The following is a 24,910-nucleotide window of genomic DNA, read 5'->3' on the forward strand; positions in this document are numbered from 1 at the left end:
CAGGGGAAGAAATGGTACGTCTCAGATTCCTACTGGGAACTCTTGCTCTTTTGAATTCTCATCTGTGTCTCAGAATCTCAGAACTGGAAGGAATCTCAGAGGTGATCTTATGCCTAACTTATACATGAGTGTGGTAACTCAATATGTCTGTATTAAATCTTGTATACTTTGGGGAAGAAATACTAAGTCTATCTCCTCATACAGATATCATTAACTAGATAATAACCTATGCAGAACTCTCGTGGCCAATGGCACAATTTTTAAAAAATATTTATAAACTAATGTTATGATTTTAATATTTTCATGGTCTCTTTCATTAGTTCGTATAGCTGAGACATGTTCTTTTTTAGCTTTAGTATACAGAAAGTGTAAATATATTGCCAGTAATGTAAATAAGCCTAATTTAATCCACATAATAAACCTTTCCATGTTAACTATTATAGGCCTTAAACAACTCCTTGTTTCTCACAGCTTGAATTATGAACTTTTTATTATATATACAAAACACTTTTTGAAATGCCCACTTCCTTCTCTCTCATTCTTCTGCAGTTTCATGGAAATTCCTAAAATCCTTAACCAGATCATGCTCTATGATACCTCCACGACTATATGCAATTTGTTCCTTTAGTCCAGAATGCTCTTTATGTGCATGGCAATCTCCATTTAGCTCATGTCCCCTAGTCAGCCTTTTCTGACCATTTCATCCTGTGTGGAACTGAGCTATCCCCCTTTTCCCTGTACCGTACTTGACCCATGAAGATTTTCTATCATAGTACCTAGAACTCATTCATTGCTGATATGTAATTAGATGACCATGAATTTCTTGAAGGCAGAACTTATTGTTGAATCTCTCCTCCCTTTAAAAAAAAAAAAAAATGCTCCAGAGCTAATGGCTTCACATAGTCCATAGCCATAGCATGAAGAAGATTAATGTTGTTTTTGCTTGGCATTCTATAGGTATAAGTTGAGAAGACTTTCATCGTCTCTCCCCACTTTTAAGGAGGACTTTTAAAAATCCAGAGAAGCCCGGACCACTTTATTAATTAAGGCACACAGATTTATTGAAAGAAATAGAGTAACAAAAATGTCTTTTTTTTTCAATCCATGCATTTAATTTCTGTGACTGTGTATTGGTAAGAAGTCTAATTTTATTTGGAAATCATACAAAAATCTTAATTAGGAACTTTTGTTCCACAAACCTCTCTCTACCTGATGACTTTGTTGATTGGCCCACCTCCTCAGATACAGTTCTCTATGTCTCAAGTCAAATCGGTCACAGTCAATAGCTCACAAAATACAATTTTAAAAGAATGGTGGGTCTGTAATGGATTTGCCACCAGTAGTATGAGTCTACATGGCTCATCCGAAAATGCTCAGTTTAGGGAAATAGAGTAGACATATAGTTATTCTATAGCTGGGGGCAGGGGGAGACCAAGATGAATATTCTCCCTCATTTTAACACAGGAATGAAATAATCAGTTTAAAACTGTACCATTTCTGATCTTTAAGTTGAAAAACCAGACTCATCATTTTATTACCTCATTTATTAAAATGTAACATGTATTTTAACAGAATTTATTTTTTAAACAAATTCCAGTGTTATCATTGATCTGCTGTAATACTTTGTTAAAATTAGTAAATATTTAAATAAAGTTATTCACCCAGACGCAAAAACTTTTATTTATTGCATCTATTTTTCCGTTGTTTTAATAACTGACTTTTGGGTGACTCAGTTAGTTAAGCATCTGTCTTCAGCTCAGGTCATGATCCCTGGGTCCTGCTCAGTGGGGAGTCTGCTTCTCCTGCTCTCTCTGCTCCTCCCTCAGCTCATGCTCTCTCTCTCACTCTCTCAAATAAATAAATAATTAAGAAAAATAACTGAGTTTTAGTCAAGCCCCTAATGTTTTGTACTTTTCAAAAGAGGTGTCAGTCTTATTAGAAATATTAACCAGTATTTACTCCAGCTAATAATTTTTATTATGTTGCACTAAGATGAGTTTCTATGTAAATAATTGAACTAAGAGAAGTTTCCTTTTCATTTGAAAACAGAAAGACATTGATGAACTTGATGATATTCTTACATCCATATTCAAACGTGAGATACCATATTATGAGTTTCGATCATTCCAACCTGAAATCGATCCTCAAAAAGAACGTGAGTATTTTCCAACTGCATCAATTATTCACACTGTGTAACTATTTCATAAATATTATAGCCAAGAATAGAGCTGGCTGCATTGCTGATTAAATGTTTTAGACAATTCTCATCCCCTGGCAAGAGAGCACATTTGTAACAAACTTCTAAAGGTCCACTTGGCAAATTGTTTTATCTTAAGCCCTAAAAATGTGCCTAACTTTTAAAATCAGCAAAACTGCTTCCTGATTTTTATTCTAAGGAAATTTTTGGACAATTGGTAATAGAGATTGTTGATCATAGCTTTATTTGTAATTACCGAAAGTAGAAATAACATAATCTTCCAAGCCTAGGTAATTGATTAAATAAATTTTGGCACGTCCATTAATGTAACCATCATAAACAAATTTTATTATGAATTGATTTGTTGGCTGGAGTGATGCTTTGATATATGCTTAATTGAATAAAAGCAGAGTACATAGCAGTAGATCAAGTGTGATCTTCTGCTTAAAACAGTACATGGGTTTAATAGATATATGTATATATATGTATATACATATTATATATGTAAAATAGTATATATAGCTTATGTATGTAAATATATATGTATTTATTTGTATATATATATATATATATATGTGTGTGTGTGATCTGGACAGACATGTACCTGTTAACAATAGTTATGCAATTTCAGGTATTACATCTTTTTTTCATTTTACCTAATCTGTGTTTTCTACAATGACTGTGGGGGTGTTTTTTTGTTTTTATTTTTTGGGTTTTTTTTAAAGATTTTATTTATTTTTGAGAAAGAGATTGAGAGAGAATACGAGCCAGGGGAGGGGCAGAAGGAGAAGCAGACTCCTTGCTGAGCAGGGAGCCCGATGCAGGACTCAGTTCCAGGACCCAGGGATCATGACCTGAGCCAAAGGCGGATAATTAACGATTGAGCCACCCAGGCGCCCTACAATGATTGTGTTATTTGTGTCATAAAAAGAAATATATAGGGCTCCTGGGTGGCTCAGTCAGTTAAGCATCTGCCTTTGGCTCAAGTCATGATCCCAGGGACCTGGGATCGAGTCCCACATCAGGCTCCTTGCTCAGTGCGGAGCCTGCTTCTCCCTCTCCCTCTGTCTGCTGCTCCCCCTGCTTGTGCTCTCCCTTTCCCTCTGTCAAATAAATAAAATCTTAAAAAAAAGAAATATATACGTATCAAGAAAAATTATAAAGGAGCTATTACAAGAAAAATCATACTTCTAAATTTTGTCATGAGCTCAGCAGTATATTTTCAAAATTGCCTGTTCCTACATAGTTTGTTGACAGACTGTTTATAATTCACTTATATGCCCACTATGTGCCAAACACTATGATAGAAACGTAATGGTGAGTAAGACAGGCATGAAGCTAAAGAATATGAGAGGTCGACTACAGGTATACTGTAGGACTATTTAGCAGAGGCTTGTTCTGTAGAGTTTCTATGCTATTTGAAGCAGTTTTATCCTCAGTCTGGCAAGCCTCAGGGAAGCAGGAAGAAAAGAGTAGGAGTCTAAAGTCATAGCCAATTGTGATTTACCTAGATGTTCAAGAACCTGTAAGATGTTTGCATTATGAGTTTACATTATGTGGAAAGGTTAATAATGGGCTAGTTTTGAACAAGGAATTCGGTGAGAGTGGTAAAAACTTATTTTATTTCCCATATACATTTTAACAATATATAACTCACTAAGGTTAGACATTAAGTTAGGCTAGAAAAGGAACATAACATGATTTCTCACTGGAGACACTCATTATTTGATTGGAAAACAAGATAATACATAAGTCATAATAGAAAGAAACAGTGTACTAAACTCTATGGAATTGATTATATCAACAATAGAATTTTAGAGAAAAGCTATATTATTTTTCAGGATGTGCTTCATAAAGGAGTCTTGAATGATGTGTTCCAATAAGGAAAGAGAAAGGAAACAGGAATTCTAGGCAGGAGAAAGTGCATGGAAAGGTATGAGGATGGAATTATGACACAATTTTTCAAATTCCTTCAGCATTGCATTTATTTAGGTTTTTGGAATGAGAGTTGTGGAATTGGAGAGAATGGAATGGTCTCTAATTTATATGGGTTAAGAATTCTAGCTAAGTTTAAAAGTGCTTCTCAGTATCTTATTTAGGTTATAGAATGTGAATTTTAAAGTTGGAAAGGATGGAAAAGTTCTGGTCCCTTATTTTCATAGAAAAAGAATTCCGGATGTGTTCCTGATACTGTGGATAGAGTTAAGCTTCTGCTTTTCTAACAAATTTCCAGGTAAAGCTGATGCTTGCCAGTCTCAGATCTTTCACTGAGTATCAAATATTTAGATCAGTGGTTCTCAAAATTGGTGCATATTAAAATTAGCTGTGGAGCTTTCAGAACATTTGATGCCTAAACCCCTCTCCCCCCACCCCAGTAATAAAGAATCTGGGAGTGGGTCCCAGCTCTCAGTACTTTTTTAAAGTTTTCCGGTGATTCCAAAGGGCAGCCACATTTATCAGCCCCTTGTTTCTTCAACATATTACAGATTTCTACAGCAAAATAATTCATCTTCGTACTGATCTTTGGCATAGAGAAAATACTATTCTCTCTTTAAAAAGGTTAGAAAATTAGTAGCATATGAAAGTTTTGAACCATTACTAGAATTTAATTATCATTATGTGTTTGGAAAAGATTTTTATAAAACAACTACATTTTTAAAAAGAAGCTAAAAATGGAAAGTTCAATATAATCTAGGTAATTCATTCAGAAACCTCATTGCTGGGTATTGTTAGATGACAGATGTTATTAAACCTGTAACAGAAGCAAACAACCCTCATAACATCAGGCTTTTACCCCTAGTGGAAGTACAGAATAACAAAATACAAATCACAGAACAAAAATACACAAGATAGACATGAATATGACTGAAGTCATGTTTTGCTTGCCTCCTTGACCTCATAATCCTGAATCAGTGTCAGCTTCAAAAAGCTGGTTTTTAAGACCTTGCACCTGTATTTTCATAGTGTTCAAGTTAAATTGATGATAACATTTGAGAGGGCTTTATACACAAAGTGAAATTAATTGAGCAAGAGTTTGAGTTGTTAAGGAAGTTCTATAGAAACATTTCTAGAGATGCACTGAGAGGTAAGTTCAGCAAACAGTGAATCGGGTATAGTTCCAGATGTCTCTCCCTGAAGACAGTTCTACAATTATTTGGTGAAATGTTTTATTTATTAAATATTTATTATTTATTACTCTATATTTTAGCTGAAATAAATTGGAGGTTAGGACACTGTGGAGAAGATAGTCATAAAGAATTGGTAGGGTATACTTGGGTATTGACCTACCCTAAGGGTGAGCCATGGAATTACGTACCAATATCTATGGTTCTTTAAAAATATGATGCTAAATGCTATATTAATAAGTCAAAACTGTTATATCATTGTTCCATCCTCTTTTCTTTTCAAGTTGACTTTGGTAAATTCTGGGTGTAATTCCCTGTCACTTCATTTATAATAAGTAAAATGCTATTATTCCATGTCATTATGCCTTGGCCATTTTCACTCCTAGACAGGAGTGAAATCCAATAAATTTCCTCATTTGACTTTTTTTTCCCCAGACAAGCAACGTTGGGGGGCAAGATTATAGAGATAAGATAGAAATTATATGAGAAACCATATCTACTTTAGTGTTCTCTTACCCTATAATGCTTTATCATTGATTTAAAAATAATATTTCCATTGATAAGAATTTTCCATAGGAAAAAATTTTCCCTAGGTGTAGAATAATAAAAGGTTTCTAAAAGAACTTGATTATGTTCATGGAATGTAGGACTTTTGAACACAATAGTCATAGAAATAATTCATGAACAACTTTCCAGTATGTGAATCACTGGCGACTGGTGAAATCAATACAGGGTATTTTAACAGGCAATTTTCTACTGATACACAAGATACTAGAATAAGGAATATCGGAGTACATTCCTTAAAGTAAGCGTGAGTGTGATTTTTGAGCAAATTCTATTTTGGTTGTTGATTTATGTATAAATGTTATAGGCCACTGTGAACTCGGTTTGAAGGTAGAGCAGCTCAGTTGCCAGACACCACTGCCTTAATTAACCCCTCTGCAGCTCTCCCCTGTTCCGAGTTTCAAACTCTCTTCTGCAGAGTCTTGGGAAAGTCTTGCAGCACGTACATGAATTTCCCCAACTTCAGAACCCTTCCAAAGACTGGGGTAATGAAGAGAATCTCTGATCATGGTTAGGAAAAAAAATAAAAGCTTGGCTTGTTTTTAAAAGGGGCTACACAGTGGCTGGTTCAATCACCAATGGCAGTTACTGCTCATGAAAAAGGAAACTAGGTTACTTTGAGGCAGATTATTTACCCTCACCCAGAAAAGAGTACTGGCTTAATTAAGCCCATCCCAGGTTTTAGTTTATGTCAAAACGTATGCATTTACAAGTAGCAATATCTTAATCTAACAGAAGACAGTATGTACTCAACTAGTGACAACTGAAAGTATTAACTAGGAATATTATCTCCATATATATCTACAAAATGTAGAGCATATAACTGAATATTTAGTACCATTGTAGTAGTCACGGTAGCTCTAAGATTTGTCCTAAATTTGTAATATGTCTAGGTTCACAGAAAATAGCTCATTTACCGAGTAGAGGAGAACCAAATGCTTTTGGGTTGTCTCTTTTTATATCATCAAATAATTTAAACATGCAGAAAAATATAGGGAACAATACAAAAAACACCCTTGTATCCATCACCTAGCTTTGCCAAATCTTAACATTTTGTCACATTTGCTTCAGATCTTTTATTTTTAAGAAATAAAACATTATATATCCAGTTGAATTTTTCTACATTTCCCTCTTTAATTCCACACACTTGAAAAGGAATTACTTTAATTAAATTTCTTTTTATAAATTAAGTTTCTTGATGATCATTCCCATGCAGTTCATCTTTTTTATACATACATATGTTTCCATAGTTTACATATACTGTTGTACAATTTTGTGTATTTCATGTAAATGATATCACATTTTTTTCCTTCAACTTACCATTTTTTGCCCAATATAAATTTTTTTCTATTTATATATATATATGTAGACCTAGGTCATTTATTTGAAATATTTTATAGCATTATATTGTTTGATTATATCTCAATATGTATGTTTCTTATTAATAGATAATAATGTTTCCAAATTATTTATCATTGAAATTAATGCTGCAGTCAACATTCTTACATATGATTTCCTATGTATATGTGTGATAATTTCTCAGGAGACAAAATTGCCACTAGAATTTCTGAGTTAAACAGGTATGTACTTATTCTATAGTGTCAGATATTTGCAAATTTCTGTGGAAAATATTTGTACCAATTTATAATTCCACCAGCAGTGTTGTACCATTGCTCCACATCTTTTCTATATTAAGAATTGTGAGGCCATCTGACAGGTGTGAAATGATATCTCAGTCTTTAATTAATATTGTTATTAATATAGTGGTGAATCTTTTCTTTTGTTTATTTACAATTTTCTTTTTCTTCAGTGAATTTCCATTTAATAGACTTCATGTATTTCTATTGGTTGCTATCTTTTTCTTACTGAATTTGAGATTTTTTTTTTCAGTTTATATTCTTTATACTAGCAATTTGCTATTTTTATACATTGCAAATATCTACTTAATTGGTTGCTTGTTTTTTAGTTTATATGGTATTTTATGAAGGCATGTAATTAAGTTCATTATAAAATTGGTATCTATTAGAACTCATCCCCACCTCATTCATAAAATTATCTTTGCTCTTCTTCCTCCTTTATTTGTCCTTTGATATTTAGGATCAGCTCATCAAATTCTATTAAAAACTCTAATAAAGGGGTGAGTTAGGTGGCTGCCTTTGGCTCAGGTCATGATTCCAGGGTCCTGGGATCAAGCCCCACATGGGGCTCTCTGCTCGGTGGGGAGCCAGCTTCTCCCTCTGCCCCTCCCGCCACTCATGCTCTTCCTCGCTCTCTCTCTCTCCCAAATAAATAAATAAAATCTTTAAAAAAAAACTAATAAAATTGAAATAAAGTTATAGATTAATTTGATAAAAATTGCCACTCTTATCATACTTAACTCTCTCTGACCATAAGCTGATAGTTTATTTATCTGGGTCTTTTTATTATATCTTTCAAAAAATATTATATTTTTATAAAAGTCTTAAAAACTTTTGTTAGATTTATTTCTGATTATTTTATGGTTTGATACCGTCAAAATTATTGCTTTAAAGTTGTGATTTTTAATTATTTTTGTCTGCTCCTTTCCTTGATACCTATGGGATTGAGCCATGAATCTTATAACATATCATAGCTCTATATGGAAAGAGGAGTTTCTGCAAATAAGGAATTACTATTCTTACTCCCTGAAAAGAAAATTAGGAATAGATAGAATCAATATCAGGGATATTTTACAAAAACATTTTTAATTAAATATCTTCCCAAAATATAAATTTTGTAAAACATGAAGTTTTACAAAGGGACCTTTTCAGTTTTCTTTTTTAAAATTTACTTTATTTGAGCATAGTTGACACACAATGTCACATTAATTTCAGGTGTACAACATAATGATTCAACAAGTTTGTACATTATGCTATGTTCACAAGTGTAGCTACCATCTGTCTGGATACAATGCTATTACAATACACTGACTGTATTCCTTATGCTATGCCATATTCATTCCATAACTTGGAAACTTCTATTCGTTTTCATGAGAAGAAAATCAAAAGCAATGAAAAAAAATCAGTCTGAAAGGAAAATAAATGGTCAAGATTATTCCTTATTCTGGGATAAGAAGTAATAGATGATAGGAAAAAAAATACAGTTATGTAAACTCATTTTAAATCAGTTACAAACACATCACTGTTTAGTAAATACACTAAATTAGGGACAGATTTACATATAACACACTACCAAAACATGAAGCGTTTGAGTAAATTGGAGATTTGGTATGTAAATTGACTGTAAAATTACAGATTTTTCCACTTCATTTTCTTGATAACTCAACCTACAGGTATATAGATTTTCACATCTACCAAGGACATTTTTTAGCATATTCTCAAGTTAATTTCATGAACTGATGGTTCAGTTTGTATCAAATAAGAATAAAATAAAACAACCACTTTGAATCCTTTAAAATGTTTTCCATTTGAATAACCAAAAAAAAGAGTTATTCCTTTAGTATTATACTACTGGTATTCACTTATACAGTGTTTCTTTGAAGATTCTATATTTCTCCTGGTGAGAAATTTGAAAAGGTATACTTATAAGCATCATAACTGTGATTGGAGAATGTCCTTTTTTTTTTTAAAGAAAGGAAGGAAGGAAGAAAGCAAAACAGATAATGTTTATACCTAGGCCAAAATTTGGCCTTCCCCACACATGAACTATTTCCCAGACAAGGAAGTACCTCTGGCCTTCAGTCCATAGAGAGCGTAGGTAAGAAAGAACAGTATGTCCTATAGAATCAAAGAAAGCTCCCTGGCCTCGGGATGTATGCTAACATTGTGAAGATAGGCAATATTCTATCTGGAGTCCAGCAACTATTTATGAATTGTCAGCCCTTCACATTTCAACAACATTTGTAATTCTTTCTCGTTATGCCCATTTCCATTAGCATAACAACACATATGCTGTAATAATTGAGAAGTCTCTAAATTATATATGAAAAAGATGAGCCTGCATATGTATATTTTCTGCCAGTTAAGAGAACTTTGATCTAAAAGATTCCATTAAGCAATCTTATTTGTTCATTCATATTATAAGTGTAAACAAAGCACGAGATACTCTCCTAGGTACTCCGAGGTTGCCATTGTACAAAAGTCTGTCTTCATGGAACTCTTATTTTAACGAGGGCAACAGAATAAGCAATTAAACAGCAACCAAATAAAATATTGTTTTAAATAGTAATTCTGGTTTTGAGAAAAATAAAACAAAGTGGGGAGGTAGAAAGTTGGGGGGTGATGAGATGTCATGCAAAGATTATAATATGGTTTGGTATTATCTACATGTTAGAAATGGTATCTTGCTGCTACACAGAGAAGAGATTATAGCTGTGTAAGAATGGAAGTAGTGACACTGGACAGGAGGCGGTTCTGGTCATCTTGGGGGAGATGTGATGACGGCTATCACCTGGTGGGGGCAGTGGAGGTAATGACATGTGCCTTTACTTGGTAGATATTTGAAGGTAAAGATGATAGACTTGCTGACAGATTGTCAAAAGCCCAGGAATGAGGTCATCGTGGTATTCACAGCCATTGCCTGGATGAGACCACTCTGTAGAGAGGGTAGTTCAAAGCAAAGTTCTGAGTCCTGGGCAGTGCAATATTTAGAGGCCTGGAAGAGAAATTTCCATAAAAAAAGACTGAGATGGATCACTAGCTGAAGTAGGAGCGTGGGGTCTTGAGAGCAAGTAAAGAAAATGTTTCTGAGAAAAAGAAGTGATCAACCATGTCTTATCCTACCACCGAAAGTAGGAGTGGGAAAATGCCACATAATAATTCGTGATTTACAAAATCATTCTCTAATGCCCAAAACGTCCGCCCAGTGGATCTAGGTATTCTCCAAATATTTGCACCAAAAATATCACTTGGCCTATCAATTTCTCCTGAAAGTCTGTACAATAGATAGTATCTGTAGAGCAAATAATGGACAGATTAAGAATTATAGTTTGTTTTGTTTTGTTTTGTTTTTTTACATTTTTAAAATTTTATTATGTTATGTTAATCACCATACATTACATCATTAGTTTTTGATGCAGTGTTCCGTGATTCATTGTTTGTGCATAACACCCAGTGCTCCACGCAGAACGTGCCCTCTTTAATACCCATCACCAGGCTAACCCATCCTCCCACCCCCCTCCCCTCTAGACCCCCAGTTTGTTTCTCAGAGTCCATCATCTCTCTTGGTTCGTCTCCCCCTCCGATTACCCCCTTCATTTTTCCCTTCCTACTATCTTCTTTTTTTTTAAATATATAACGTATTATTTGTTTCAGAGGTACAGGTCTTTGAGTAACTCCCCAAGACCCCCAAAATTCTGTAAAAAAATCTAAAAGTAGTTGGAAATGCAGACTGATTCAGAGAAAGCAAGTTGTTAACAAGTGAAATAAAGCACTAGAGAAGACACAGAGAAAAGGATTATGTAAAGTTTCAATTAACCGCCTCTCAGGTTCATTTTCCATTGTAGTAAACCTGGATTATTATATGCCCTTCCCCCCATTTTAAGCACCTCCAAAGTTGAAAGATGTGTTCATATATACACACATTGTGATAAAATATGAATAGAAGCCTACAGGACAAAATGATGAACAGAGCAGTGTAATATATAAGGGACAGTCTAGCAGATAAGTAAAAAAAAAATGTAACAGATTGGGCTGAGAATCCAAACTGTCTGGCAACAGCAAGGTTAACAGCACATGATAGAGAACAGGTGAGGCCTGAAAGCTAAAGCAGTAGGCTGCTTTGTGTCCAGCTACTTTCATAGCATTCCTATCCTGAGAGCCAGTTTCTGACTTGGCTCATTCTGGAAGCCAGAAAGGTGAGCTGGAATGGCAAAAGTGGTATCCTTATGGAATAAATTGTTGACAATAATGGGAATCTGGGAAATAAGCATGACCTCTACCCAGGATATCTGACCGACTATAAGAAATTATATCCTTTGTGCTCATTATCCACAGAATCTGAATGGAGATTACCTCTGTAAGAATATAATGTGTGGTGTTTGGTTGAAATATTGTTTCTAACAATGTTTATTTCTCAGATTGTTGTAAGACTGTATATTTCTCCAGGAAATAAATAAAGAAAAATATATTTTAGCATTAAATTTTCTCTTCAATTGTAGTCTTTTCCATTGACGACACAAAACGGTATTTTAAAATATGTAAAGCAGGGGTGCCTGGAAGGCTCAGTCAACTGGACGTCCGACTCTTGGTTTTGCTTGGTCATGGTCTCAGGGTCCCAGGATTGAGCCCCACGTCAGGCTCCATTGGACTCTGTGCTCAGTGCAGAGTCTGCTTGTCCCTCTCCCTCCCCCTCTGCCCCTTCCCCCACCCTCTTTCTCTTTCTCTCTCTCTAAAATACATACATACATACATACATACATAAAGTCTTTTTAAAAATTTAAAAAAAAATGTAAGCCATGACAGAAGAGGAAATCTCTTGGAGAAATAGTGAATAGAATGGAGAAAAAGTCTACCCCAGACACACTTTGTATACTTTGCAGTTTTATTAGCTCTCTGTGAGGTTAATCTCCGTTTTCCTGGCTATCCACTCTTGCTTAATTATTTGAACCAAGTCCCATTCTTTCTTGTATTTAGCATTTTGCTCTTAAACTTTGGTGGACATCAGAATTACTTGGAAGATTTGTTAAAACTCGGTTTGCTGGGCCCTACTCAGAATTTTTGATGTCGTAGGTCTGGGATGGGCCCAGGGCTTTTACATTTCTCACAAATTCATGGATGATATTGATGCTCTTGGTTTGTGAGTCACCAGTAAAAACCACTGAGTAAACACAGCAGTAATGGGTGGTACTGTTATATACATAAATAAAATTGACATGAATAAAATTAAAGTCAAGATACTGTATTTATTTTTATTTTATCACTCTGTGTTCCGGGATTTAAAGGATAGCTGCAGAATGAAGTAATCTTAGAGTGCTTATCTAAAACATGTACGTTTTGTGTATGTATCATTAAAAAAACAAAAATCCCTCATGAATTCTTAGAAGTTTAACAGACTCTATCCTAGGTACTCCTCCAGATACTGAGGGAAGGCATCACAAGAATCCCGTGGAAAGTACTATTTTTAATCTCTGCTTTACAGATGAGACATTGTATCACTTGCCCGAATTGTGGTAGAGCTGGGATTTGGATCCAGATAGCCCAGCCGAGGTGGCCACATTACTAACCACTCAATGACTGCAACCCTGTATACACTAAGATGAGCTGTAGCTCCAGGGTGTCATGGGAGCCCAGAGAAAGAAGGGCAGTCAGGGAAAGCTTCCTAGGGAGATGATCTTAAATTTAGAGGAAAGGTTATGAATTATTTTTGCTAAATTATTTAAAATTACTACCTCAATGAATAATTTATAGAAGCAAGTTTGAAATTATCTCAGATGCTCTGTATGTTATTTTTTGCAATCCTAGAAATATGATGATTTTTATTTCATAGTGCGTGATTTCCTTCCAATCACCCATTTTGCCTCCATGGGCAAATACTATCCTTTAGGATGGAACTCTGTTTATTTTGTCCATGGATTTATTCCCAGTGCCTAGCACTCAAACATTTACTACATTAATTAACTTGTTAATGGCAACCAAGTTAACTACAGAATAACATCAATAAGACCCTGGTCAACAATCCATATAGACTCTAATATTTGAGCTCCAATAAGAAAAGAGCTCTTCTTTGTAGGAATATAAGGCAGCTATTTATAATGTCATTATTTTGTCTTTTCTCTTCTTTTCTACCTCTGATCTGTGGTATCTGCCATAGTGGAATGAAAAAAAAAATGGCATATGAGCTTTCTGAATATGCTGCTTGAATTCTCATGCACAAAAACCCAAAACACATATGTTCATCTTCTCTGGGCCCACACAAAAAATACAGGGTTTTCAGGTTCGAAAGTAATAAGTTTAAATCTCTAAGTGTATCATAGGGTTAGGGGAAAAAACATAAACACTGTCCATTAGTAACTGATAACAGGAAAGAGGCTCTGTACTTCCATTTTATTAAGAAAAGCATGCATGGGTTAGCTTCAATTACACACATGCACACACATAATTGAAATGTTCTTTTTTATTCTATTATAGATTGAGTAAGTTATTACTTAAGTAACTCCTCTTACTTTGTAGCTGCTGTGCAGTAGTGATCCTCAAACCTGGTGTTTCTGTCCTCTGAAATTCTTGACAGGTCCAGAAACCCCCCAGCACTCCCTATTATTAACCTATCCCCGAATATCTTTCATTTCTAAAAGGGATTCATTTGGTCTCGGGATTCTACCATTACCAGATAGTTACAGAAGATCTTTGTAGTGTCACTGCAGGTGTAAAGACTCTGAGAAGGATAGTAATTCAAAGACAGAACTTGTTTTTATGTCTTGTTTCTATAGGTTATGGTTTACCAAAACCACGATGGTGCATTGAATTTACACTGTCAAGTTTTTGTTTTTTTGTGTTTTTTTCACTGTCAAGATTCAGCAGAGACAAAGTAATTTTCAAAAGTCATTTTTAAATGAACACAGGAACAATACAGTCTCACATCTATGGAAATAAAGTTTCTAGAGATTTCTTAAACAGAGATTAGCCACAGATTGGCTGGATTGGTTGAACTTGGAGCAGCCCCACTTTTTATTACTTCATCACTGTCTGAGTTAGATAATGGAGAATGGATAATAAACCTGCTCAAATGCTGTGAGATTTAATTTTAATTGATACCATTCCAAGAACTGCTAATAAAGACTATACATCCTCCTTTGCTTCCTAACATCACCTCCAGGCATGGGGTCCAAACTCCTAGGCTGTTTATTGTGGCTTCATGGATTTACTTCAGTCTTGTTTTACATGTTGCCTTATTTCTCCTTGGCCATTCCTGGCCACTGCCCTGGATAAGAAAGTGTTTTATAGTGTGTCCCCAAATACTGCTTCTCTGGAATCAGACCATCTTGCATCAACCTGCTGCTTACATGTTCTGCTGCTCTGCTGTCACTCATTGTAAACTACGTGCCTGCAATTCCTCCTTTTCCACTCCATTCATTCATTAGCTGCCATATTTCCTTCCTTTTCTCTTCCTTCTTCCTCTTTTCCTCTTTCTCCTCCTCTTATTACTACCGATGCTAATTTTTTGGTGGATTCTATCTATGAGGGTATTCAGTGAACAATGAACTCTTTCTGGATTCAAGGTTACATGATCATTCATTTCTCATGCTTCTTGTCAGTTCATCATTCAGATATTTTGCATGCTAGAACATCAATCTTGCAGAACTTTATTTTTATAGCTTTATAAAAGTCCCAAATCTTAAGCATTTAGTTACAACAAAATATACAGAATCTAACCAAAATTAAAAAGATCTACAGTCACTCAAAGGAATTTATATTACCTGAGAACAACAGAGTAAGGACTCACTTTCATCCTAGATTTTCCTATTATTTTGCCTAAGCCTGGCAAATAGGAAAATAAACAAGACAGAGTCAAGGCCCTAGGACTGTTCTTTCAACCTCCAGGGTGGTTGCCAGTGTGGGCTTTAACCATGCCCAGTTTGGATTTTAACCTTGTAAACCCTAAACACAGAGACAGGCAGGGAGATTGCCTCAGAAATCATGGGCTGAGATGTTCACAGCTTCCTCCTCTAGCCTGGTGCCTTTCCTGGCCTCACCCTGAGAAGCAACACACAGGACTGCACCCAGAGACTCCTTAACCGTGTGGAAGAAAGAAAAGAAGGCACTATACTTTTGAAAATGCCCCGCCTGTGCTGCAATGGGAAACAAATGCCGAATTCTCTCTCCAAAAGGAGAAAAGGGCCTTTAGATTGCTTTACAATGCAATTGATTCTCATTGTTTGCGGTAGTTATGTACTATAAAGTCACTGAATAGAGAATACTGAACATTGCTCGAGGAGAATACAGGATTAGCTTCCTGCAAACTTCTGGTCACATTTTCGTCAGCCTATCAATACATAACCTCACTTTATGCATGTTTCTGTTTAAAAACACAGCATTTAATATGTATTTTTGAGTCATTAACATAGAACTCACCAACAATGTCATTATAATTCATGCCTGAATGCAGCTTATCTAACACACTTATTTTCTTCATAAAGCGGATCACAGCCTTCTTGTGCTTAGGAACACCAGACAGCATCCCTGTGCTATGCCAGGGGGCCACTTTGTAAACAACTATTCACCACCACCAACAACAACAAAAAAAACCCCACAAAAATGGGAAACATGTGGCACTATGTAGACCACAAAGGGGACATTTGTTTTAAGTATGAGAGTTGAAATAAGAAGGCAGGGTGTTGACTTGTTTGACCTCAGCTGGGAACATGCACTCAGATTTTTTACCGCTCTGCACATGTCTACAAATGACCACAAAATGGCCACAAGTTTTGATTTGGGGGGGAGGGAACAAATACATTTTAATGAGTAGGAAAATTTGCAAATATGAAATTCCTGAATAGTGAGGATCAGTAGTACTTGTTTGTATGAAAGAATACATTGGACCAAGGTTTAATAGCTTATTGGTAAGATGTTATCATCTTCATTTAAAGGTTGAGAAAATTGAGACACAAAGTTCAAGTAACTTGTCCAAATTACACCATTAGTAAATTCTGGAGTTGGGATTCCATCCATCCAATCTGGTTCCAAAGCCCTGATGTTTAAGCACAACTGCACAATATTGCCTCTCAAAATAAATATTAAGTTTTGGAATTCTAAGGTTTATAATAATAAAAGGTGTTATTTTGAATTTTATTTATTAAGATGAAACCAGGATTCATTTGAATATAATGTTGATTAGGAATTTAACCATTTTAACTAAAACACTTGTAAAAAAAAATCTTACATGAAGTTTCCTGAGACAATTAACAAGGGACATACAAATCAGATACAACTTTTAATATTTTTCTTTTAAATATTTAAGAGAATATTTTAGTAACAAGAATGTAATTGCAATAATTAATGAGGTGAATACAAAATTGAGATTAACACTAAAGGGTGTATCTGTGTACTTCCCACTCATATTTTATGCAATACAAAAGATAACAACAAAACTGCAACAAAGGGATTTGATGGAACATTATTTCCCTTGTGCATTGAATTTACACTGTCAAGGCTTTAGATATATAATAACCCTGGAGGTATTTTTTGTTGCTTGAAATTCTAAATATGTTTACTATTTCAACAGCATGTGGAAAATGGCACCTCTCATGTTGCATATTTGCTTCTCTTGTCACAGAACAATCAGATTCATACACCCAGCAATTCTCCATTTTACAGATCCATGGAAATACTAACATTTATCAGACTCCAAATCCTATGATGAAAGGAATGAAAATTATTACCTTTCTTCAACCTTCTCAAATATCATCCTTACTCTTTTAATTGATATCTGATTAGCATCCAGGGAAAATTACCCTAAGACCATCTGTGGCATGGCTTCTAACCCAGAAGAAAACCAGAAGTCCCCAACCCTCTAATTTTATAAATGAAGAATCAGAGGTCCAGGGAGATGAAGGAACTTTCTTAAGCATTACAGATTTAGTGGCTGAGCTGGGATTAGAAAGCAGATTTCTTGACTTATCTTCTCTTTGTTGTGTGCTTTATTGTTTTGTCCTGAAGTGGCCACCTGGTCATTCTACTTTGAGTGAATAAATATTTATGATTCCAGATAGTGACTTATGAGAACAAATGGATTACATGGTCATGCACTTCCAGTTTGCATCGTCATCTTTTAAATTTTTAAAGCTTATATTCCAACATTGGGTATATTCCCATTCTATTATTCTAGTGAGCTAGGTTAATCTTTTGAAAGCTTCAGTTTGATTACTTCAGTCTAATTATTGGCCACCTTTTATAGGGATTACCTTGAACTGTTAGAAATGGCTCAGCACAAATATATGACTCAAATTTCTTTACTATTACCAACTCACCTATTTATTTTTATTTGTAAAACTAGTGAAATTGGAATTTCCTTGAAAGGGGAGAGACATTTAATTCTGTTCTTCTGAAATTACCATTCAACAAACTTGGTTGAAACAACTGAAACTGAAAATTTATTTCATACAGAAAAAGAAGTCAAAAGCAAACTGACCACACTTTAGTGTGAATTGTGGCTTCTTATTTACACCTTGATAATAAAAACAGATGCAACGAATCTTGATTAATTCAGTGGAAATTTCCATGAAATAAAGCAGATGTATACTACAGATTAAGCAAACTTTAAAAGACTTTTTATATCTTATTAAGGAATCCATTATTTTAATCCAAAAAATAAGATTATAAACTGCTTATAAAATAAGTGTTGTAAGTTTAAGAAAATCGCTAAATGGTGTATAAGCTAAGACTAATAGGACTTCTGTTTCTCATTACAGTGTACATCATAAGAGTCTATTGCTCGCATTGTTAACAACCAGCAAGATTATTTTCAAAATCAGTTTCTCTTTTTTAATCCAGCAGAAAATGAATGACAAAAGAAATCTAAATGAACCAAATTCCAGAAAGGGACAAGTCCTTCATAAGAAAGAAGAAATTCATGAGTTCCTTTATCCTTTACAGAGCAAAAAGAACTCAGTATTCATGATGAGTAAAAAGAAACCAACTGAACATTTAGCAAACTTTAAGTGGATATCTTAGGCTAGTGTGATGGACAAAAGTCCCAAAGAACCCCAATTACAGATTGGGTCTGCATCATCCACTACCTCTCTTTTGTAGTCTGTTATAAGTACACAGAGGTAGTATACCAATGGCTGAAGGGCAGGAAAACTGAGAGAGGTCCTTGAAAAACATCCCGAGTCTTCCCTGAAGGTCTACTAATGGCTGCTGAAGAGTGAAAGGGGGACAGTTTGCTGAGACGAATCCCATCAAAGCTTTTACCATATGAAAAGCAAGTTCTAAATAGAGAGAGGCATAAAAGCTGGAAGAAATACCTCCAAGCTATTGGGATGGTAAGGAGTCCGCCCTAACTGGGTATACTACAGAGGCCCCACAAAATTTGAGAGAGATATGCTGATGTGAAGTCTGGAGGCGGGACCGGAGAAAAAGAAGAATATCTGGTGACCCAAAAGCTGACAGCCAGTCTGTACAGCAGCTGAGTTTTCTTGAGTCTCAGTAGGGCCCAGATCCCAGCCTGTGCTGAAGAAAGCTGTGATCCTGTCCTCAAAATATTTGAGGCCAGTTGTTAATGGAAGCTAAGTAAAGACACAAAAATGACCAGGCTCAGTTAGTTCATTGACAGATAAGTTTCACTCCGTTCTCAAGTATAGTTGTCTGACTGAGGGAATGATGTGCCTTATTCTGGGGGTAAACGTTATTTATTTCAGTTCTTTAATACAATGCTCAGTGTACAATAAAAAATTACAAGAAATGTGAAGAAGGAATAAAAGGTGACCCTTGGTCAAGAAAAGAGACAGTGATTAGAAGCAGACACAGAAATGTTCCAGATGTTGAAATTATCAGATGGAACATTAACTGTAATAAATATGTTATAGAATCTATTGTAAGAGTTGGCAAAATGTGTAAAAAGATGGCAATTTTATCAGAGCAATAGAAATTATAATAAAAAAGGAAATCCTAGAAATATACAATATCAGAAAATTTTAAAAAATTAAATAGCCTTAATTGTAGAAACAACAAAGAAGAAAAGAGAATCAGCAAACTTGAAGACAGTCCAAATAAGTTATTCAGACTGAAAAAGAGATGAAAAATCTAGACTCAAAGTAAAGCCATAAAAAAGAACAAGCTCAATTCATCTACGTATTAATTTGACTCAATTCCAATCCAAGCTGTATAGGATAATATTAAATAATCTAACATATGTGTAATTGTATTCCCTTAGTAAAGGTGACAGAGAATGAAGCAAAAAAACATTTGAAGAAATAATGGCCATGAATGATCCAAAATTGATGAATGACTTCAATCCACAGATTCAATAAGTCCCATAACCCCCAAGCAGAATAAATACAAAAATATACCTACACACACCATAGTTAAACTGCTGACAATCAAAAATAATAATAAAATCTTAAAAGTAGCTGTGGGTGGGGAGGGTGAGAGGGTGAGGAGTTTGTGATGGAGAAAGCACATTCCATACAGGAAAACAATTATAAGAATGATATCTGACTTCTCATCAAAAACAGGGCCAGAAGATAACGCAAAACACAAGTATATGTGATTCCACTTATGTGAAATCCAAGAAGAAATCAAACTTACCTATGTTGATAAAAATTAGAAAGTAGTTGCTTCTGAAGTGGAGAATTGACTAGAATGAGACATGAGGGAATTTGCTGTGGTGATAAAAGCTATCTTTAGCTTGTTTTGGGTGGTGGTTACATGGGTGTATAGAATTGTTAAAACTCATCAAACTCATCAGTGCAATTTTAAATTATACTTTTATAAAAAAAATTTTTAAGCCCTAGAAACATAAATATCTTTACGCAAAAATGTTAGTGATCATGTGATTACAAACTTGCCTGTTCCAGATACAGAGGAATCCATTCATATCTCAAATTCTCATAATAATCAAATCAAGGTGAAAATATAAAAAGTATGATTTTACAAAAAGTATACATAAAAGCCTGAACTAGTTCTTAGCATAATCATACCTGTATTGACATGAATATCTTTATTCATATATAGAAATATAATATTATATCCACATGCTGAGTATATTTAATTTGATGTTCTACAAAAATAATGCTAAAGATCATGATTTAATTAGCATTAAAATAACTAACATAGTTCCTATGAATCATTTCAAATTCTTTGAAAGGTTAAGTCTGTCATATTTTAATTTTAAAAACTTAAAAATTTTTTAGTTATTGGTCATGTGTATTAGCAGGCTGAGCATTTCCAACTTAATGAAAATAAGCAGGCAAAATAACCTCATCCAAGTTAATAAAAAGGGTTGCTGTAAATGATCATAAATGATCATTGGCCTAAAGGCCAATTTAAAACTGTTTCATCATTTTATAAAGGACCAACTATTCTGGGGTCAAGCTCTCAGGATGGATAGTACTTTGGAATAATGAAAAGAATTAGGGATCTTATGGTTGGAACAAAGATGAATTAGGACAAGAATGCTTTAAACTATTGACACAGAAGATAGAATATTTATTGAAAGCCTATTATGTTTCAGACACTCGCTGGGCACTTTTTCTGTGTTACGTCACTTAATTATCTCAATAGCCCTACAAATTTGGAAGAGAAGGCTAGGCTCAGATAATTAGTAGCTTGTTGAAGTTCACATAGTGAATACCAACCAACTCTAAGCCTGTGCTTTTGTGACTTTCGTATTCTATATTGCCCAAAGGATATTTAGAGGAAATACAATTCACCTCAAGAGAACTAAGAATTGTCTAATAATCAGTGTTGTCTAACGAAGACACAGGCTACCTTAGGAAGTAAAGGACTCTCTGTCATTAGTGGTATGCAGGTAGTACCCAGATCATCTCTTATAAATTCTAGGAATACAATTCTTTTTTTTTTTTTAATGTTAACCACCATACATTACATCATAAGTTTTTGATGTAGTGTTCCATGATTCATTGTTTGCGTATAATACCCAGTGCTCCATGCAGGACGTGCCCGCCTTAATACCCATCACCAGGCTAAGCCATCCCCCCACCCCCCTCCCCTCTAGAACCCTCAATTTGTTTCTCAGGGTCCATAGTCTCTCATGGTTCATCTCTGCCTCTGAATCCCCCCCTTCGTTTTTCCCTTCCTGCTATTTTTTTTTAAACATATAATGTATTATTTGTTCAGAGGTACAGGTCTGTGATTCAAGAGTTTTACACATAGGAATACAATTCTATTACTGGGTAGGAAACTGAAAAGATACCCTCTAAGGCTCTCTCATGTCTGTAACCTCACAAAGTATTCTAGTAGATTAGTGGATTTTAAGCTACTACTAAAAATGAAGTAGAGAAATGGAAAATAAAGAAGCCAACCTTCAAATCTGTAGCACCCTTTACTATTACTATAATCTTAAATAAACAGAACTTCTTCCATTTACATATCAGAAAGCACGGTTCAGAGTAGCACAACTGTTAAGAAAGGTAGCCTGAACAACCATGACCACTTATCATAGTCCTAGTTACTCTTTTTGATGTACAAGAGAGATTCTTAATGAAGTTTATTGTTGTTTCTAATATTATATTATCCTAAACTTGAGGGATTTACTGACAGAGGTTTGGTGAGGTTAAAATGTGACTGTGTTCCCATAATGATTAAATGTTTATTTAATGATAAAAACATTTTAAGTTGCATTGACAGTGATTTAAAAGTTCACCAGAATAATAGTGTGCAGGAATAATGCATAAAGCACTGATTTCCAGGTGATGTTTTTTGTTTATTGTATGATGTGTCAGTGAGAGAGATGACCAAAGGCATGTAAAAATCTGACATTATCATGTAAATATTTTTCTTCATTAACTTTGCCCTGGTTTAATTATAGCAGAAAATTATATTTTGTGGTGACTTTTAATGAAAATAAATAAAAAATTATATCTTAATACCTTAAGTAACTACACCTTTATTTTGAAGATGGTACCTACTTTAGACAGTTTCAGCTTTCACAGGTTCATCTTCATAAAATATTTGATCAATTTTGACCCACTGCATACCATATAAGAAGGAACCAATGCATTTATCACTGAAATATAACCATGGGATTTACCTATAGCCATTTTGCACTAACACATTTTGAAGGGTAAAATATTTCCTTACAGCAAAGTTCTTAATGTATCCTGGAGGGCTTTGTTTTGTTTCCTGTTAAAACATACAAATCAAGAAACCAAATAATTTATTCTGCCCTGAAACAACCAAGTGAATTGAAAACTCAATGTCTCATTTCCTCATTTCCTTTTTTGTTGGTTTAGTTTACAAAATAGTAAAGAGGTAAATGAAGGCAGATTCAGTTTTCCAAAACATTTGGAAGAAAATTGACTTTTGCTTTGACACCTTTGTTTCTGTTGCCATAAGTCTTCCCATTGCATGCTTCCGATAATGCCACAGCTATTCAAGCAAAGTGGTGTGTGACTTCTGTGACACATTTTTTCCAGCTAGGTGTGAAAGTATAGAATAATAACAAACCATCACTCAGCTGTGTATGTGTGTTTTTTCATTGAGATAGCTGTTTACATTCACCATTTTATAGTTATACATAATTAATACTCCTAATTGATAGCTAATAACTAATTATGAAACTCAAACTCTGAAACATTGATATGAAAACTGAAAATTCTGATGGAAATTTCCATACTGAAGATGTTTATAAAAGTGCTCACCTGTATCTTCTGTCACAGTTCCTTTTTGAAAGAAAAAATTCACATAGAAATCTAATATATCCCCTCCAGCAGTTATGTGTCCATTTCACCTTCAGAAGGCAGTGAGCTAGGCATGGCAGTAGAAAACACAGAAAGGTTTTATAGATGGACCTATTTAATATTGTTAGTGTTTGGCTAATGTTGAAATATATTCAAAAAGAGTTATTACAATATGATATTTGTGTTCTGTTTTATTTTATATTTAAGGTGTTGATATGCCTTTCCAAATTAAATTTACCCCCCAAGTAAGATGGGGGCATTAATGCTAGTGAGAATATCAGTTTATATTTATTGTATGATGAGAAATAGGAAGGAGGAGATGCTTCATTGTTAAAACCACTGATGGTTTCTTATATGTGAAATCACACTGAAAGTCTGTTCTACTTTAGGAGAATTACTTTTAGGTAGATTGTGTTTGACTTTTTCTTATGGAATTCCAGACATGATAAAAACATATTAATCCTTTTACCTCTTATGCTTACAGACACTCATTTCAAAGAACTCCCAACTCTTCTCCACTGTGCAGCAAAATTTGGTTTAAAGAACTTGGCTATTCATTTGCTTCAATGTTCAGGAGCAACCTGGGCATCTAAGATGAAAAATTTCGAGGGTTCAGATCCAACACATATTGCTGAAAGGCATGGTCACAAAGAACTCAAGAAAATCTTTGAAGACTTTTCAGTAAGGTTTTTTTTTTCCATTTTATCTCTAGAACTCTTTTTATAAAGTGTGTGTGTGTGTGTGTGTGTGTGTGTGTGTGTGTGTGTGTGTGTACATTGCCCTTTTGGAAATGATGCTACTGCTCAGCTAGTTTATAGTGTCTTTTGGTCCTGAGTCATTCACTGTGTTAAAAACATTTTGCAAGATAAGTCAACTTGTTTTAGTATCACTATAATCCAACTCTGACTCCATGCTTCCTCCCCTAAATAGCCCTTTTTAAAATTTGTCTTTCTGGCTTCTATATAGCCTGTTCCATATTGAAGAGGAGATGATGAAAAGGCAATGAAAACCCATTGCCTTTATTCTTTCATTCAAGAGTCTGAGTTAGACACTGTTAGGCTCATGAAATTAGATAAATAATTAGGTTAAAGGAAAGCATTTTGATAATCTTTCAAAGTCTTCCATAAAAAGTTAATTCATGTTACTTAAATTTGTTTCTCATATGTGATTCTTTTTCTCTCTCTGTTAAGTCCCGGGCCCTTATTATGTAGGTTGAAGCCCCAAATTTCAGAAGGATATTAGCTTAGAATTAGAATACAACCAAGGGAAGATTTTGAAGGAGGGGATACTACCTTAGTATACAGAATACACTTTGTGTTTTCATGATCAACTTTAGAAGAGCAATTATTTTCTCTTGTAACAAGAGAAATGTGTGTACATTTTGCTCAAAAAGTGAATTATGGCTCTTTGGAAAATGTAATAAGACAATAATTGTCTTGGTGAATATGTCAAAATTTGTCTTTGGATTCTCAGAAGATAAATAATTTTATTGCCATTGAACAGTTAATAAGGAACATAGAAATGCTGTGGGAACCTTCTGGTCTTTTTAGCATTCATTCTGATTATTAGGTTAAGTCAATGTAATACTGGACTTCTATAAACCATTGGTATTTGTGGATTTCAGATGACAACCAATCTAACTTTTTCCACTTTTAAGAAATAGCAAAGTAGTTATCAGAATAGCATGGATAT

The 24,910-nt window shown here is 34.5% G+C and overlaps 1 protein-coding gene across 4 annotated transcripts in view; it reads left to right on the plus strand.

Annotated features, from left to right (window-relative positions):
* Positions 1-24,910, plus strand: part of BANK1 (B cell scaffold protein with ankyrin repeats 1) — a 307,909-nt gene that overhangs the window by 128,748 nt on the left and 154,251 nt on the right. For all 4 annotated transcript variants that reach the window (XM_073892030.1, XM_073892028.1, XM_073892027.1 and 1 more), the window contains exons 6-7: positions 2,050-2,155; positions 23,703-23,899. In XM_073892030.1, the coding sequence (XP_073748131.1) occupies positions 2,050-2,155; positions 23,703-23,899 (303 nt within the window). The remainder of the gene's footprint in view (positions 1-2,049; positions 2,156-23,702; positions 23,900-24,910) is intronic.

The sequence above is a fragment of the Callorhinus ursinus genome, unplaced genomic scaffold, assembly GCF_003265705.2.
Source record: "Callorhinus ursinus isolate GAN/ISIS: 27379988/994484 unplaced genomic scaffold, GSC_fseal_2.0 scaffold4, whole genome shotgun sequence".
Taxonomy (NCBI): Eukaryota; Metazoa; Chordata; class Mammalia; order Carnivora; family Otariidae; genus Callorhinus; species Callorhinus ursinus.